Source organism: Bos indicus, chromosome 6, assembly GCF_029378745.1.
Source record: "Bos indicus isolate NIAB-ARS_2022 breed Sahiwal x Tharparkar chromosome 6, NIAB-ARS_B.indTharparkar_mat_pri_1.0, whole genome shotgun sequence".
NCBI lineage: Eukaryota > Metazoa > Chordata > Mammalia > Artiodactyla > Bovidae > Bos > Bos indicus.
This window is the reverse complement of record NC_091765.1, coordinates 91,873,405-91,892,001: the sequence shown is the minus strand read 5'-3', so window position 1 is coordinate 91,892,001 and position 18,597 is coordinate 91,873,405. Positions and strand designations below refer to the sequence as shown.

At 45.7% G+C, this 18,597-nt stretch overlaps 2 protein-coding genes across 14 annotated transcripts in view; one reads left to right on the top strand and one right to left on the bottom strand.

The window, feature by feature from the left end:
* CCDC158 (coiled-coil domain containing 158) overlaps positions 1–4,732 on the top strand; it is an 83,216-nt gene extending 78,484 nt beyond the window's left edge. For 6 of the 13 annotated variants that reach the window (XM_019962955.2, XM_019962954.2, XM_019962961.2 and 3 more), the window contains 2 exons: positions 1,739–1,838; positions 4,519–4,732. In XM_019962955.2, the coding sequence (XP_019818514.2) occupies positions 1,739–1,838; positions 4,519–4,639 (221 nt within the window). In that variant the 3' untranslated portion in view covers positions 4,640–4,732. Of the gene's footprint in view, positions 1–1,730; positions 1,839–4,201; positions 4,480–4,518 lie in introns of those variants that run through there. The other 7 variants (XR_011567234.1, XM_019962960.2, XR_011567235.1 and 4 more) reach the window with 5 other exon arrangements.
* Positions 4,733–5,979: 1,247 nt separating this feature from the next.
* Positions 5,980–12,222, bottom strand: STBD1 (starch binding domain 1). The gene is made up of 2 exons (XM_019962950.2): positions 11,910–12,222; positions 5,980–9,408 (listed from the first exon to the last, which is right to left on the bottom strand). Exons 1-2 carry the CDS (start codon positions 12,103–12,105, stop codon positions 8,600–8,602), a joined length of 1,005 nt encoding a protein of 334 aa, XP_019818509.1. The 5' UTR covers positions 12,106–12,222; the 3' UTR covers positions 5,980–8,599.
* Between the last annotated feature and the right edge of the window lie 6,375 nt (positions 12,223–18,597).

Below are 18,597 nucleotides of genomic sequence, written 5' to 3'. Positions count from 1 at the left end.
AATGATTTGCTTTAGAATAAGCCTGAAAAAATGAAAGTGGACATTAAGTATATATAAATGCTGAATTGAGCTTGAAATGTTTTTCATCATATATGATGTCAGTGCTCTCTGGTATCATTCTCTTTGATAAGAGGTAAATTAGCCAAGTGGTTGCATCATTGTTAAGTCAGTTCCTGGTCTTTTGAAATTCTATGCCTAACATATTTTTAGATCCTTTAAAAAAAAAAAATCAGGACTTAAACATAGCTTTTAGCACATTTTCTTTTTTTGTCATCTTTTTCTGCATCTGGGTCCTCCTTCATCTCTTATACTTCTAAATTCTTTAATTAAAAAAAATTGCTGTGCTGTGTTGTGCTTAGTTGCTCAGTCTTGTCCAACTCTCTGCAGTCCCATAGACTGCAGCCTGGAGAAGTGCATGGCAACACACTCCAGTATTCTTGCCTGGAGAATCCCATGGACAGAGAAGCCTGGCAGGCTACATTCCATCATGGGGTCCCAAAGAGTCAGACACAACTGAGTGACTAAGCACAGCACAGCACAGACTGTAGCTAACCAGGCTCCTCTGTCCATGGAATTCTCCAGGCAAGAATACTGGAGTGAGTAGCCATGCCCTCCTCCAGGGGATCTTCCCAACCCAGGGATCGAACCCAAGTCTCGCCCATTATAGCCGGATTCTTTACCATCTGAGCCACCAGGGAAGCCCAGTTACATCATGATGACAACAGTGATTATTGCAGGAGCAGAACATTGCTGCTGGTCACCTCATTATTAGTTTGTGGCTACATAATGGAAGATCCCCTGAGGAAGGGAATAGCTACCCACTCCAGTATTCTGGCCTAGAGAATTCCATGGACTCTATAGTCCATGGGGTCGCAAAGAGTCAGACATGACTGAGCAACTTTCACTTTCAGTAGCATGGCGTTTTCTTTTTTGCTCCCTGTTGTCAGATATTTGTCAAACATGTTTTACATTATTTACGTTAAAAATCTCTCAATGAGAAATTATTTTTTATTCTCTTAAACAAAAATAATTCCTAGATGATTGCCTTTAAAATCATCTTTAAAAAGTAAAAGGGTGTTTTCTTGACAGAAAAATGAGGTATCAAAATATTTTCAAGATTATACAGCAAGTCAGAGACTAAGCTTGAAATTAAAATCTTGTGATTGACAGCCAGTATGTTTTGGAGGTTGACAAAGCATAGCGTACTTATTTGAGAATAGTTCCCAGGCTTGTAGCACCTCCTCAGTTGCAGCTGCCACATTTATTCTAGGTTCCTTGTGGCCGTGTCAGCGTCCATACTGCTCCTGCAATATAATACTGTCCTCATTCAGGTGACAACAACTGATACGGGCACTTGGCCTCAGAAATTCAAAAATCTTTCCAGGGCCAGTATTAAATCTCGCTCCTCCAAACACTAAGTTACTGGAACTACACAGGTTTGGAATGAAAAGCTGTCATTTAAAATGTAGGACCTATCATTAAACTTGAAGTGTTCTTCCCACTCATCCCACTTAATGCTGTGTGGTTACAAACTAGTAAATCAGATTGGTTTGAAACAAAATATATAAGCTAGTATTGCAATATTTGGATACAGTATTTCTTTATTTTAAAATAGTGGTTTAAAGCTTCCATTATATTAAAAGAAAGGTTGTTTAACCCATAATTGGAAGATTTCTAAAATGAAATATCAAATAGACTTTTAATATCACATCTAAGCAATTTTCTAATAGCTTCACAGTCTCAGCCAATAGAAACAACCGGAAAGACATGCAGGAAGCTCCAAACCAGACTGGAAAGCTTGCAAACTCTGGTAGAAGATTTACAGATGAAGAACCAAGGTACGGTGCACGTTTTTGGAGAGCTCATCCTAGCTCAAAAGAATACTCAGCCTTCCTTTCAGGTTAAGCCTCTTATCTGTAGATCCACTGAAAAGGATACACAACAGGCAATTCAGAAACCTCAGGTCAGAATGTAAGAGTCTTCACCATGACTAATGCCTCGATTAACAGGGTGACCTTGGGCAGGTCGCCTTAGCCCTCCTCTTTCATCTAATAGGGATGATAATATTGCTGACCAGCCCTCAGCAGGACACATGTTCTGAGTGGCTGAGTTCACGTGACACTTTCCCATACGCTGTCTTTCTTACCCTTTCAGGTCTGTAGATGAACATTTGTATGACAGTAGCGAGCATTACTCTTGCCTAAAAAATCCCATGGGTGGAGGAGCCTGGTGGGCTGCAGTCCATGGGGTCGCAAAGAGTCGGACATGACTGAGCGACTTCATTTTCACTTTTCACTTTCATGCATTGGAGAAGGAAATGGCAACCCACTCCAGTGTTCTTGCCTGGAGAATCCCAAGGATGGGGGAGCCTGGTGGGCTGCCGTCTATGGGCTCGCACAGAGTCAGACACGACTGAAGCAACTTAGCAGCAGCAGCGAGCATAAGGTGGCAGTTAATAGCCAGAAAACAAAACAACAGTATTTACCCTTATAGAAGATTTAAATTACCATGGGCAGACTGTGCCACCCAATGAATCACTAAATAAATAAAGATAAACTATGTCTAAATGTGGACTTCCATACGTCTACATAAACTAGAGCTATTTGAACAAGAAATTGTTGTACTCTGCAGATGATAGACAACTTCTGGGACATGAATTCTAAGTGGATGTTCCCATGAATTCAGGAGGCTATCATGTTTTATGATTTACTGATATAAATCCATGAATCCAGGAGACTTTGTCAGAGAGAAATTATTTTTGGAGTATACATGTTATTCTTATTTCATCTCTAGAAAATAATACAATCTTGCCAGATGGAAAATAATAACTTTCAAAAAATCATTTAAAAATAAATTTAACCTTATTATAATAATAGTTGTTATTAGCATTTATTGAGCAGTTATCAGCTGTGTGCCAGGCGCTGTGTGCCAGGCCCTGTATGCAGCGTCTTGTCTGTGAGCTTCACAACACTGGGAGGTGCATGCTAATATCTTGTCATTTGGTAATGAGGAAGCTGAAGATCACAGTCAGTCAATAAGTTCGAAGTCACACAATGAGTAGTGGAGCTGGGAATTGATCTCTGCAATTTTTGACTCCAAAATCCACATTTTTAACATACTAAAAGCTAAATTGTTACTAAAGAAAATCAACAAATTCTTTTTGATAACTCCAGGTGTCTGTGTATATAAACATAAAAACATTTGATTTTAAGTTTATCATAACTTTTTAGAGGAAGATTCATTATCTTATAGGCCCCATTTTTATTCACACTTTGACTTATATTTCTGACTATCTGACTAATCCTACCATGTAATAATCCAAATGGAAAACATGTCATATTTGTTAAATTTTTTTCTAATCTTTTTATTGGATGCATTGTCTGGATGACATGTCTCTTGGAAATTATGAAACATATTTTGGAGAGAATGTGGGGAACATTTATCAAAATTGAAAGTACATGTATTCTCTGACCCAGAAACTCCACTTCCAGCAATTTATTCTGCAAGAAAAGTTGCACACACAAAAGTCTGTTTACAGAAGTATTTCCTATAGCATTGTTTATAAGCAAAAATAAGGAAGCAACTTTAAAAAGTTTATTTATTAACATGTTGGTACATCCACACAATGTAATACTGTGCTGTCATAACAAAACATGAGCTGAACTGGAAAGGTATTGACATTTTAAGTGAATGAAAGCAAGCTGCAGAACGATTTATACCACATTTCCATTTTTGTAAAGAAGACTTCTGTCGGTGTGTGTGTGCATATGTACTTGTGAAGATATTCATTAAAATGTTTATAGTGATGACCTCTTGCCTGGAAAATCCCATGGATGGAGGAGCCTGGTAAGCTCCAGTCCACGGGGTCGTTAAGAGTCGGACAAGACTGAGTGACTTCACTTTCACTTTTCACTTTCATGCATTGGAGAAGGAAATGGCAACCCACTCCAGTGTTCTTGCCTGGAGAATCCCAGGGACAGGGGAGCCTGGTGGGCTGCCGTCTTTGGGGTCACACAGAGTTGGACACGACTGAAGTGACTTAGCAGCAGCAGGGAGAAGGAGGTTCAATACACTGAGGGAATAAAAACAGAATGATTTTTATCTCTCTATGTACCCTTCTGAGGTGTTCAAATTATTTACAATTAGTATGTATTACTTCTGTAACAATAATTATCATGTTATTATTTATTTGGCCACACAGTGCTGCTTCCCTGACCAGGAATTGAACCCATACCCTTGGCAGTGAACTCGCAGCATCCTAACCTTTGGACCATCAGGGAATTCCCTATCATGTTCATTGAAAACAACTAAAAGAGCAAAGATTTACCCTCAGCTCTGTTTCATAATTAAAGTCTTTTTTAAAAATGTGCTACTTTGCAGTTTTTAAGAACTTTTTGAGCTCAGCATGTATCTTTTCTATGGTAACAAGCTGACCTTTTAAGAAATACATAATAGAAGTATGTATTTAAAGCCTGAGTATATGTTGCTTTTCTAACTTTGTTTTATCAACATTTTCAGCAATGTCTTCAATGATCAGAAATCAAGAAAAGAGAATACAGAAAGTGAAAGACCAGGAAAAAATGTTACTAAAATGATACATTGCTTGCCTATTCTTTACAGAGAGATGATGCCCGATTAATTGTGGTGTTACTTATAATTAATGCCCTGTGTACTTTTTTCTTTTTATGTGAAAATTTAATAAAAGATATCCTATCCTGTCCTGTAAGCTCTATTTTAAAATAAACTATTCTTGAATGCTCTCTTAGTAAAACTTAAAGCGGTACTAGCTAGATGTGAATGTATCTTACAGGTATCAATCCATGCTAATACCAGTATGTTGGAATAATTGCGTTTTTTTTTATAAATTATTATCTTTATAGGTGCTGAGGCAATAGTCTTTTTTTTTTTCAGCTTTACATGAAAGTAAAAGATGGGGTATAATGTCCAGACTGGAGAACTCAATGGCACCCCACTCCAGTACTCTTGCCTGGAAAATCCCATGGACGGAGGAGCCTGGTGGGCTGCAGTCCATGGGGTTGCGAAGAGTTGGACACGACTGAGCAACTTCACTTTCACTTTTCACTTTCCCGCATTGGAGAAGGAAATGGCAACCCACTCCAGTGTTCTTGCCTGGAGAATCCCAGGGACGGCAGAGCCTGGTGGGCTGCCGTCTGTGGGCTCACACAGAGTCGGACACGACTGAAGTGACTTAGCAGTAGCAGCAGCAATGCCCAGACAGAAGGACAAACTCCAAGGTCTTGACCGGATTCCTTCTGTGACCCTGAACTCAGTGTTCTGTCAATATCAGTGAGTGTTATCACAGAACAGAACACTGGGGCCTGTAATCAAAACTTTTGGAGAAGTTTCTCTTTTTGCATATTAATAACTAGAGGGAAAGAGATAAAAGTCTTGCTATTCTTCAGCCAGTGGGTAACTTCTGTAGATCAAATGGATTCAGTCTGCCCTAAGTAGTGTTTCATAAATGAGTGGGGTTTGTATGTGAAATACTTTGCAACACCAATACCCAGTTCTCTGTGGACACCAACTAGTGTCTGTGAGTCAATTCAATTCTGACACTAACTACCTGGAGTTAGTGTCCTATTCTACAGACTTAAGAGCCCAGTCCTTCAAGGCTAGGGCTTCCCAGCTGGCCCAGCAATAAAGAATTCGCCTGCCAATGCAGGAAATGTGAGTTCGATCCATGGATCAGGAAGATGCCCTGGAGAAAGAAATGGCAACCCACTCCAGTATTCTTGCCTGGGAAATTCCATGGACAGAGGACCCTGGTGGGCTACAGTCCATGGGGTTGCAGAAGAGTTGAACACAGCGACTAACCAACAACAACCCACAAGACGGCCCCTGCTTTATTGCAAGTCCTGGGCCACCTGTAGTTTTTGACTGGCTATAAATTGGGGAGTTCCCACATCCCCCTCTAAAGTTTCAATAATTTGCTAGAACTGATCACAGAAGTCAGGAAAGTGCTTAACTATTATGGTTTATTATAAAGGAGTAACTCAGGAACAGGCAAACGACAGGTGCACAGAGCAAGACATGGATGGGGGTGTGCCCTCTCAGGGCTCCCAGCCCCTTGATGGATCCTCCCACCCAGAAGCTCATTAAGTGCCATCATTCAAGAGTGTCTCCAGAGCTTCATCTCCAGCCCCCTCCCCAGCCTGGAGATTGGTATGTGGGGCTGGAAGTGGCAAGCCTGCGGTCCCACTTGGTCTTGTGGCCAGCCCTGACCTGAGGCTGTCTAGGGGCCCCACCTAAGTCACCTCACTGGCAGAAACTCAGGCATGGTCTAAGGGGCCTCATAATGAATAACAGAAGATACTACCATCTCTTGGGAAATTGTCACGAACAAAGACCAAATGTATTATACTATAGGATGGGAACCCAATGAAAGACCAGAACAAATACAAAAATGTTTCAACAGAAACAATTCACAGAAGCCAGCCTGTCCAAAAAAAGAGCCTGTGTTCCCCTTCCCCAGTACAGACGTCCCTGAGAAACTGCGGCCCTGCTAATGGTTCTGTTTCCAGCAAACCCCCGACCCCCTGGCTCCAATCTACGTCTAGCTGCCTGACCGGGTCTCACTAATGACACCAGGACACAGCCGTCTGGGGCACCTTCTGGCCCCGAGTTCTAGTGGAGTCTTTTATTTCCCTTTCCACGAACTGGTTACAGAGGAGAGAGAGGTCCTAGGGGACAGAGGAGCCGCAGGACAGAGGCCTGGGTGACGATCTGCAGGGAAAGCGGCCTCCGGCCAGGAGCACCCACTGCTGTTTAGTGAGCGGGGAGTAAGCGCCATGCGGCCTGTGACAGCAGGTGATGCTCGGCCAAATGCGTGCAGATGCCAGGCCTTCCCACCGCCCTCCCACTTCTCCCTCTAAGCACATCTGATTTTAAACGAGTTTCAAAAATGTAAAATTTAGTATTAATATGTATCTCTTAAATCAACTGGCTTTACTGAAAGATTTTTACTTCATCAGATAAAATGATAGCTAGTGACAGAACTCTCAACAGGTTTTTACTATAAATTGTTCTACCTTTAACTTTACCTAATAGAAACGCTTTATTCTGTGTAGTAAAGGTCAGTGTCTTCTGAAGACCTGACTGGAAGGAATATAAAATTCCATTATGAAGTTTGTAAAAAAACACAAAAACATACGTGTGTGTGTGTGTGTGTGTGTGAATTAAAGCAAAAGTATTCTGAGCCAAAAAAGTTACTGAAGCACTTTCTCACACTATTTTCAGTTGAGTTTATGCTCTTCTTAGCAAAGACCATCCAGGATTAAATGTTGTTTTGCCAATAAATATTACACTTAATAAAAAGTTGTTTTAACATAGAATTTTCAAGTACAGGCATGCATAATATCCTCCCAAACAAAGGCAAAGTTTTTTAAAAGAAATATTCTAAAACTTTAAAGGGAAGAGAACAGTGTATATGCCTCTTGATGTTTGCTTTTTTTTCCTGTGTCATTAGTGAAGAAAAATATTAGTATTTTATTTTACATCTAAGCAGTTATGGTACTAAGACTTATACAAATAATTCAGACATTTAATAAAGATACTAAACTCAGGTTTTATTTTTTTTTTTTTTTTCAGTTATAATGGCAAAGTTTAAAAGGTTGTTTCTTCCCAGGGCAAAGACGTATTTCTGTATCACTCTCCTGTTACAGTTTCGTTTCCCAAGATTGTCACCAACATGGAGAGGGAAGACAGTGAAATGATTGCTGTGGGACCATCCATCTGTGAGCCCAAATTTGCTGTGAGACGAGCAGCAGTGGGGCAAGACGGTCCTCCAAAGGCCCTTCCAGGAGATGATGGGGCGCCCCACCCTCCAGTGGCCTGTGCCGTAGCCCCCAGCCCTCTAAGAGGCATCAATCAGGCCACCTTGCTCAGCATCCACCATAACCCCCTTCCTGTTCTCTTTCCTCTTGGACTGCTCCCAGTAACAGACTCTGATTAGGCCCCTGTTTCTACACCAGCCTTTGATCATTAAGACAAAAACATACTTGCTACTGTCAAACCATACGTGGCAAGTAAAATCAAGCAAAAAAAAAAAAAAACATTGGGAAGTCTTAACTCAATGCTTCATATCCTGGCTAATCACATCTAGTGACCACACATTTTCTCATCACAGTTCCATATGGTGCTAATGATTTTTAAATATAAAATGTGTAAGAGAGCATTTATTTCTCCAGCTGCACCAGTAGGAAATCTGCCCTTTTTGAATAAGGCTTGTTTTACTCCCCTGGTCTAAGAATCACTGAAAGGCTCAAGTCTAAACCCTGCACAGTTAAATTGGTTTCTGTGCTCCCTGACCACTGCGCACTTTGCCAAGCCACTCCCCAAGACGACCAAGCCCTAAAGTAATGATGGATCAGCATAAATCCATCCAGCAATGCCACAGGAAATGCCATGCTCACTGGAAGCACTATCTACACATTAGACAAAAGCCACTAGCAAATTTGAAACAAGTCTGAGGGGTTAGATTTGAAGTTACACTTCCTTTATTTTAAACTATTCCAGGTGCTGCACGACCTTAGCCCCTTCCATGTTCTCCCGTAGCCCCTCGGCCGTTTGTCAAAGCGATTCAGTGAATCCCCCACCACCTGTGAACCACTTTATCCTCATGACCAGTCTCCAAGAATCTATTGCTGCATTCTTCCCAACGAGCAACTTCTCCGTTCTCTACCACCACAAACTTCCACTCCACCACCGTGTCTGCCGGCAGGGACACAGAACGAGACCAGAACCCATCCCTGCTACACTGGAGCGGGATGTAAGTGTTCCATCTCCCAAGACTCTCGTGGTCTCCAGTTACGGCAATGAACTGCACACCAGCACTTGTGATATAATGGACCTGGAACCTGACACTAACTTGACGACACTCTTTCTGACCTCTTGCTTCCACCAGCATGCTTCTGTCCCAGTCCTTTCCCTGCTTAGAACTTAACACTGGAGACCCAAGACCGTCACCCAAACCAACATCTCCCCAGGACGAGTGCCGGGACACCATCTCCCAGTCCTCATGGTTAGCCCGGGTCTGACTGTCCGGCTCTGCAGGGCTCACTTCTTTCGCTCTGCCCAGGAGCAGGTTGCTGGAGGGAAACTTCTCTGCCAAACATGGAACTGCTTTGGAAGGTGTCTCTTGGCCTTTTTGCAATCCCCGTTCTCCCATAGGAGATCCAAGGCTTTCGTGTCTTGAAATGTCAGAGTTACCAGTCTCAGAGGTAGTTAGAGATTCTGTGTCTGGAAATGGGCCAGAAGGAACATGCACTCTTGAACTGTCAGGGTTACCAGCTTCTCCAGAAGGACTCTGCTGTCTCCATGCTGCTCCCGGCAGGTCACTGGGACCTTTGGTCTCAGAAACCAAACATCCATTGCTTTCTTGAAGATGCTCTTAAAAAAAAAACAAAAGGAAAAATGTAATAGTGTTTGGGCAGTTCAGTAAGTTAGGTTGAGGAAATAGGTTTAGTTATTAAAGACTCCACTACTAATCTATCTGCAGTTCACAAAATTTGTCTCTATTAAAATCAACTACTTAATTACCTAGTGTGTTCCTAGCGTCGTGCTCTAAGAACACACATATCCAATAATAAGGGGCTTCCCTGGTGGCTCAGATGGTAAAGAATCGGCCTGCAATGCAGGAGACCCAGATTTAATCCCTGGGTGAGGAAGATGCCCTGGAGGAGGGCATGGCAACCCACTCCAGTATTCTTGCCTGGAGAATCCCTTGGACAGAGGAACCTGGCAGGCTACAGTCCACTGGGGTCACAAAGAATCAGATATGACTGAGCGACTAGGCAAAGCACATCCAATAATGAAAGGCATATCCAGGAGTGCCAGCGTACCAGCACAAGAGTGTAAACAAGGTGGCAAGCTGTAGAGGCGGACGTGTAACCCTGTCATGGTCCTGGATCTCTGCAGTGCAAGCCATACTGGCATGCAATCAAGTCATTTGGCTCCTATCATCAAAAAATGCTGTCCAGCCTGTGTGATGAAGAGCTACACAGTTACCCTGCAAACCAGAAGAGCACGCCTTCCCTCCCAGGGACTGTGTGTGGGTCAGGCATCAGTGGTCACAGTGTGGACAGGCCAGCAGCAGCTGTCACTCTGGCAGAATATGAAGGACAGCAGTGCATCCCTGGGCAAGGGGTGGAGGTTGGGGGACAGGGCTGGATTCTCCTTGCCAGCGCCGTGTGCATTGGGAGCCTCTTCAACAAAACACAGGCTATTGAGTTAAAGTAACTTCCCTGGTGGCTCAGAAGGTAAAGAATCTGCCTGCAATGTGGTAGCTGCTGCTGCTGCTAAGTCGCTTTAGTCGTATCCAACTCTGTGCAACCCCACAGACAGCAGCCCACCAGGCTCCTCTGTCCCTGGGATTCTCCTGGCAAGAATACTGGAGTGAGTTGCCATTTCCTTCTCCAATGCATGAAAGTTAAAAATGAAAGTGAAGGCCCTCAATCATGTCCAACTCTTCGAGACCCCATGGACTGTAGCCTACCAGGCTCCTCCGTCCATGGGATTTTCCAGGCAAGAGTACTGCAGTGGGTTGCCATTGCCTTCTCCAACAATGTGGTAGACCCAAGTTCAATCCCTGAGTTGGCGAAGGAAATGGCAACACACTCCAGTATTCTTGCCTAGGAAGTCCCATGGACAGAGAAGGCTGGCTGGCTGGCTACAGTCCATGGGTGTCACAAAGAGTCGGACACGACTGAGGGACTAACACTTTAACTGGAAACTCAGCTTACTTCTTGGCCACCTCATTGATAGTCCACATAGCTCCCTACAAGATCTCCAGAGCCATTCAATCAGTATAGATGGGGGATAGGAATGGGAAGAGGGAGATCTTGTTTAATTGTCACTTTTTAATGTGGGGTTGGAAGTGAGGCATAAACAAAAATTACTCTGAATTCCCAATCTCTCCACCTGAAACAGGAAGCTGGCTTTCAGGGAAAAGAAGACCAATGAGACAGAGAGGCAGATTTATCAAGTGGCTACACACGAACACCACGCCACTAAAAATAAAGTTTACAGATGTCATTTTCACTAGGCTGGAATCCAGGGATGGGCAGCTTGCCAAGGGAGGGCGCTGGAAGGTAAGTTTTTCTGCCGAGTCTCTTATTTGCCCAGCACATGGGGTCTAAAGCGTTGACGTCTGAACCTAGATGTCAATTCTGTTCCTCGGAGTTGGGGCCGCTACTAAGTGTGCCTCTTCCCTGGGGTTTTAGACAATCGTGCCTTGCTCCGGTGAGCATGGGGGAGCGCCGACAGCTCCGAAATCTGCTGCCAGCGAGCCGCCGCAGGGTTTTAGCTGAGGCCTTCATGGCCAGACTCCAGCCTGAACTTTGCCTCCCTGAGAGAGGCGTCCAGAGAGCGGGGGTGGTCATTGCTCCGGTGTTCCCAAACGCGGTTCTTCCCTGAGGTGAGGGATAGGAGGACATGAGGCTATGGCATTGGGACTGAGACGAGACAGTGTCCCTGCTCGGACAGACGCGGGAGGGTCGGAGGATCTCTTAACCCTAAGCACACCTTTCCGAAGGCCCGGAAGGGGCGCCGCCGCTGCAGCCGTCTGCACTGCACCAAGCGCCGCCGAGCGGAGGAGCCCATCCCCGCCGGAGGAGCAGGGGCAGGAGCCAAGGGCAGCGACTCGGCGGGGCGCGCCCCTTGACGAACCGTCTGGGCATCTTCAGGGCCTCGGCGGGGGCGAGCACCCCGCTCGGAGCGTGCGCACCAGCCGGGGAAAATGCGGAGCGCGGCGAGGGTCGCGTTCAGAGTAGAGGAAGCTAGTCCCCGGGAAAGGATTGCTAGGAAAGCTCCAGGTGGATCCCTCCCGCTCCCCCGAGGAACTTCAAAGCCCCCTGGCAGATCTGCCCAGGAGACACAAGGAGGAAGAATACCTGGTTTGGCAGAAGGTCCGGGGCTCAGTCCGCCGCGGCCACCGCCCTGATCTCCGCCCGGAGCCACAGCCTCCCTTGGGGGGGCGTCCTTCCTCTGCTCCGCATTCCCCTCCTTTCCCGAGTCCCGCAGCAGCCAAACGAAAAGCGCTCCGGCCAGACCCCCTCCGACCAGCAGGGCGGACCAGACGGCGCCCATGACTGAGAGGCCGCGGCTGCGGGAGACGACGGCGACCGAGACGGGGGCTCAGGTCACGCAGGAAGAGCCACACCTCCCCAGCCCGCTCCAACCTTTTACGGTCCCCCCGGTGGCGGGCGCTGCCGCGCGGAGCCCAGCCCTCCGCCACTAAGACTCAACTTTCCCAGCCCCGCCCCGCTCCCCGCCCCGGGGCTGCAGCCCGGGCTCCGGCGCGGCGGACCCGCGAGCGCCCCCCTTCTCCCTCCCTTTCGACCCCGCCAGTGGCCGGCGGCTGGGAGCACACTGCGCCGAGTTCCAAGTGCCTCCTGCGTGCGCAAAGAACCCAAGGGCGCACGGCTCCAGCGCGCTAACCCACGCCTGCCCCGCCGCTTTCCCTTCCGGCTCCCGCGGCAGTCAGGCCCAGCTCTCTGAGCCGGGCATCTCCTCACAAACAGTAGCAGTGTGGCCTCATAGAGGCCTTCGATTCCAGGAACTTAGAATCGGAAGAGGCTGTGTTATGTCGCGGACCAGCCGGGCTGGGGCTAGGATGGGAGAGGCAGCTTGGTCGGGTGGGGTGGGGAATACCCGGAATACAGCGGGCGCGGTGGAAGCTTCATAATGCCTCCAGTTAGCTGCGCTTCACCTCCCCGAGCCTCCGCCTCCCCGCCTGTAAAAGGAAAGGGTTGGACTGACACCCTTCCATCTATATATGCCCGTTACTTTTACCGCATCCAGTCATTTTTTTTCTTCCTCAATTTCTTTTAGAGTGCGTGGTTGTCACAAAATGCGCGCCTTCCTGGCCGGACAGGAGGTTACCCAGAGGCAAGCCTCTACAAATGGCCTTATTAATTAAAAAAAAAAAAAAAAATTGCAACCATCTTTAAGCGCTGTCGGTGTGCCAGGTGTTCAATGTATGCATAGACAAATGCATACAGAATAAGGATCCTGGAACTAAGTTATATACACATTTCTTTCTAAATTCACACCTCTGCTGACCTGATGGCTTCACACACCGACTACGAGCTATTGGTTCCCATGTTTGTATCTGCAGGGTGAGCCTTTTCCTTGATCCACACAAGTGTGGCTCAGCTGGTAAAGAATCCGCCCGCAATGCGGGAGGCCTGGGTTCGATCCCTCGGTTGGGAAGATCCCCTGGAGTAAGGGAAAGGCTACCCACTCCAGTATTCTGGCCTGGAGAATTCCATGGGTTGTACAGTCCATGGGGTCGCAGAGTCGGACACGACTGAGCGACTTTCACCTTTCACACAAGTCTACACCCAACTACCAAGGCCACAGCCGGCAGACATCCGCCTTGGAATAATTACTAACACGTGGCTCTTATAAAACAGATCATTCAAAGGTGCCCCAGGCTCAAGCCGATAGCAGCCCCTGACGGGCAGCGAGACTCAGCTAATAGTTACAGGTGCTCGAGCCTTGGCGCACACAGGTCACAGCCCCTGCCATCAAAACGGAGGGGTGAGGAAGGGGACCGCACCAACCCGAGCTCCTGGCTAGTGCTGCATGCTAAGTCGTTCAGTTGTGTCCGACTCCTTGCCACGCTATGGACTGTAGCCCGCCAGGCTCCTCTGTCCATGGGATTTTCCAGGCAAGAATACTGGAATGGGTTGCCATGCCCTCCAGGGGGTCTTTCCGACCCAGGAATCGAACCCGTGTTTCTTATGCCTCCTGCACTGGCAGACGGGTTCTTTACCACTAGGGCCACCTGGGGAGCCCCCGGATGCTATGCTAGCAGACATCTCAAACCCAATTCACTCAAATCTGACACCCCCAGACCCACTACTTGCTCTGACTTCCTCATCTCGGTAAATGGCAACCACATTTCTCCTTTTTACCTCCTCTCAAAGTAGGCAGTAGCAAAGTCTGCCTCTTTATTCAAAATACATTCAAAGTTCTTCTCTCCAAAGTGAGTGCCACCCTTCCCCACCCCCTAAGTTCTCCAAGCAAGGTTTCAGCAATATGTGAACTGTGAACTTTCAGATGTTCAAATTGGTCTTAGAAAAGGCAGAGGAACCAGAGATCAAATTGCCAACATCTGCTGGATCATCAAAAAAGCAAGAGAGTTCCAGAAAAACATCTATTTCTGCTTCATTGACTATGCCAAAGCCTTTGAGGGTGTGGATCACAATAAACTGTGGAAAATTCTTCAACAGATGGGAATACCAGACCACCTGACCCGCCTCCTGAGAAATCTGTATGCAGGTCAAGAAGCAATAGTTAGAACTGGACATGAAACAATGGACTGGTTCCAAATAGGAAAAGGAGTACGTCAAGGCTGCATATTGTCACCCTGCTTATTTAACTTATATGCAGAGTACATCATGAGAAACGCTGGGCTGGATGAGGCACAAGCTGGGATTAAGATTGCTGGAAGAAATATCAATAACCTCAGATATGCAGATGACACTACCCTTATGGCAGAAAGTGAAGAAGAACTAAAGAGCCTCTTGATGAAGGTGAAAGAGGAGAGTGAAAAAGTTGGCTTAAAGCTCAACATTCAGAAAACTAAGATCATGGCATCCGTTCCCATCACTTCATGGCAAATAGATAGGGAAACAATAGAAACAGTGGCTGACTATTTTTGGGGGGCTCCAAAATAACCACAGATGGTGATTGCAGCCATGAAATTAAAAGACACTTACTCCTTGGAAGGAAAGTTATGACCAACCTAGACATAGACAGTATATTAAAAAGCAAAGACATTACTTTGCCAACAAAGTTTCGTCTACTCAAGGCTATGGTTTTTCTTGTGGTCATGTATGGATGTGAGAGTTGGACTGTGAAGAAGGCTGAGCGCTGAAGGATTGATGCTTTTGAACTGTGGTGTTGGAGAAGACTCTTGAGAGTCCCTTGGACTGCAAGGAGATCCAACCAGTCCATCCTAAAGGAGATCAGTCCTGAATGTTCATTGGAAGGACTGATGTTGAAGCTGAAACTCCAATACTTTGGCCACCTGATGTGAAGAGCTGACTCATTGGAAAAAACCCCGATGCTGGGAAAGAGTGAGGGCAGGAGGAGAAGGGGACAACAGAGGATGAGATGGTTGGATGGCATCACTGACTCAATGGACATGAGTTTGGGTAAACTCCGCAAGTTGGTTTCGGAGAAGGCAATGGCAACCCACTCCAGTACTCTTGCCTGGAAAATCCCATGGATGGAGGAGCCTGGTAGGCTGCAGTTCATGGGGTCGCACAGAGTCAGACACGACTGAGCGACTTCACTTTCACTTTTCACTTTCATTCATTGGAGAAGGAAATGGCAACCCACTCCAGTGTTCTTGCCTGGAGAATCCCAGGGATGGGGGAGCCTGGTGGGCTGCCGTCTATGGGGTGGCACAGAGTCGGACACAACTGAAGCGACTTAGCAGCAGCAGCAGCCGTGAGTTGGTAACGGACAGGGAGGCCTGGCGTGCTGCAGTCCATGGGGTCTCAAAGAATTGGACACAACTGAGTGACTGAAATGAACTGAACTGAACTCTTTATGGACTCTTACTAATTGCTTCTTATAAGACTATTATAGATCAAAATTTTAATAAATTTTGTAGAATAATTTAGGATTATTTCATTTCCTTTTGTCAAAGTGAAACATGTCATACATAGGCTGTTTTTAAGTTTTATAAACTCAAGGCAATAGAGTGATTTTACAAATAATATGAAAATCTCTGAACATTTCTCTTTTTTTTCTCACTGATAACTTTAGCTACTGCTTCATCACGTAGTTTTTTTTTAATCAATGTGCTAATGAATGAAATTCCAGAAGATCTATAAAATCCTAGAATGCAAGTCCTTCTATTCAATTCTGATACATAGAAGGCTCTTAGTCAAGGTTGATTGTTGTCATCAATTACTATTTCATTTATTAAAAATATAAGGAAGAAAAACATAATTCTCCCCAACTGATCAGAATTCTATTTACATTGTAAAAAGAATTGTATTAGGTTTATCATGCAGCATTTTTAAAGAATATTATTTATTTGGATTTTCTAAACTTAAATGTTGACTCATCGATTTCTTTGTTGCTGTTTTTAGAAAAATATATTCCACTCACTATCATATTTGTTAAAAGTCTACAGCCACATATTCTAAAAACATTCTTACAGCACTAACAATACTGTATTTACCACTATACAATTTCAAAATAATGCTCTTTGCTTCTACAAAGATCTTGAAGCCTAGCAAGATGGAAAGAAAAATGGGTGGCAGATTCAGTAGGATGAGGGAGGAAAATGATGAGTTCTGTCGAGACAGGTTCAGTTTGAGGTACTATCAGGACATCAGGACTGGGGGTCTATTGTTTAAGAAGAGGGTCAGGGCTGGAGATATTGGAAATTCCTCACAGGGAGGTGACAATTAAATCATGGTAGACATTAATATTCCAGAGGGAAAACAAAAGAATAAGCCTAACTTCAGCCCTTGGCATAATTGCAAGAAAGATTGAAAGGGTGCCTCCATATTGCTACTTATTTGCAATTATGTCTTGATGATATGTTTTAGGGGCCATAATGAAGTGCCCATTTTCTCACTGATTATTATTCTATTAAATGGAGTATAAATAGACATAGATGGATATTTTAAAGTTATTTATATATTATATATTTAAGTTTATATATATATTTATAAACAACCTCAGTTGTGTCTGGCTCTTTGTGACGCTATGGACTGTAGCCCCACCAGGCTCCTCCATCCTTGGGGTTTTCCATTCAAGAATACTGGAGTGGGTAGCCATTTCCTTCTCCAGGCGATCTTCCTGACCCAGGAATCGAACTCGGGTCTCCCGCTTTGCAGGCAAACTCTTTACTGTCTGAGCCAACAGGGAATCCTTTATATATATAAATATATATATTTAAGTTTATATAAAATAAATATACTTGTCACCAGCAAAACCCCGCTGGAATCCCCAAGAAAAACAAGATGGAACCTAGGTGATACGGTCTAACCTCTTCTTTAACTTTAGCTAGCTTAGTCTAGCTTCCCTTGCCTTCAGAGGGCCACAGGCAAAGAGCTTGCATCTGACACATGCAGTGAGAGTGCACCAGCCCAGGACCGCTGTGCGTGGTGGTGGCAGGGCTTGTGCAGAGACACCAAGTGAGCACTGCAGTCTGAAACAGCACGGCTGAGCCTGCCTAATGAGAACTCTACCCCTCCCCCTCCCCTCCACTCCCCGGTGTCAGGACCCTATAAAACTGCCTTGCCCACAGGGAGAGCTGTGCTCTGGAGCAGGAGCCCTTACCTCCCCATGCTCTGATCAAAGAATACAATTTCCCTTTGCTTCTACCAAGCTTTCAATCTTATTCTGTGCGCCCATAGCACACAGAGCAGGAGGATCCTAGCTGGGGCCTGACTCCAGAGGGTGGATAACATATACATGTTTATATACATTTTTCTCCTTTAACTTGTACAGGAAAAGATTGTTCATTCCCAGGGCCTTGTTGCAGGGCAGGGATGAAAGAGGGTGGGAAGGAAAAGCTAGGAAAAGAGAGATTCAGGAGCTTTGTTTGCAAAGTCAGGTACAGAGAACAGTGGGGGAAGGTGGCGTGGGGAAAACGGGGTTATCACTCAGCAGAGCCTCGTGGATAGAAGGCTGAGAAAAAAAAACAATTGGATTCGGCCTCAAAGACGTCCTTGGTGGCTCTGCAGTGTTTGTGGAGGTGGGGGCTTGCTTTGGAAGACTGAGGGGTGAAGGTGATGAAGGCTGACTTGGAGGGAACCCTCTCTGGAAAAACCTGGAGGCTTAGGGTAGGAGAGAAATTGAAGTATCACTTGAGAAGAGAACCAGATCCAAGGGAAGCTCTTCTAGCCTGAGAGACACCTGGCACATTTGTAAGCAGGAGCGAGCCAGGGGAGACCTGCAGGAAGACATGAGGAGGAAGGACAGGAAGTCCTTGGTGGAGATTCCATGAGGATGAAAGGCAGGGTCGAGAACACCAGTAAAAGGGGCGGCCTCGGAGGAAAGGAGGGGAGGAAACAGGCAGGAAAAAAGAAAAGAAGGAATGAAAGAAACATATTGAGATACAAAGGGGGCCATAAGTGAGGTTACCTATCAGCTAAATGAGAGAAAGGAAATCCAGGCATAGTTTTAAGGGAAGGAGAGCTGGTAGGAAGGAAGTGGCTTTGGGGAAGAGGTTGCCTTGGGAGTCCTGTGGATTCTTCCATCACAGGCCTGTTGCGTTGCTCCCTACCTGTCACTCCCAGTGCCCATGCCCCCATTCAGACCCCACCTAACCTGTCCAGACCATACCATCCTCCCGCACCTCCCTCCCCTCTGGTTGCAATCCACTCAGCAGCCACTCCTGTTTAATCCTCAATGCACAGCTCAGAGCAGAGCATCTTCTCTGTCTATCAGGTTAAATCCAACCCCATTTCAGCCTTCAAGGTCTCCATGACACAACCCAACAGGCCTTCCTTTTACCATTAATCTATACTCTAGCCCCATGGGCACTCTCTTGCAGGAGCCTTTGCTCATTGGTCTAGACATTTCCCCAAAGCCAAGTCCTTC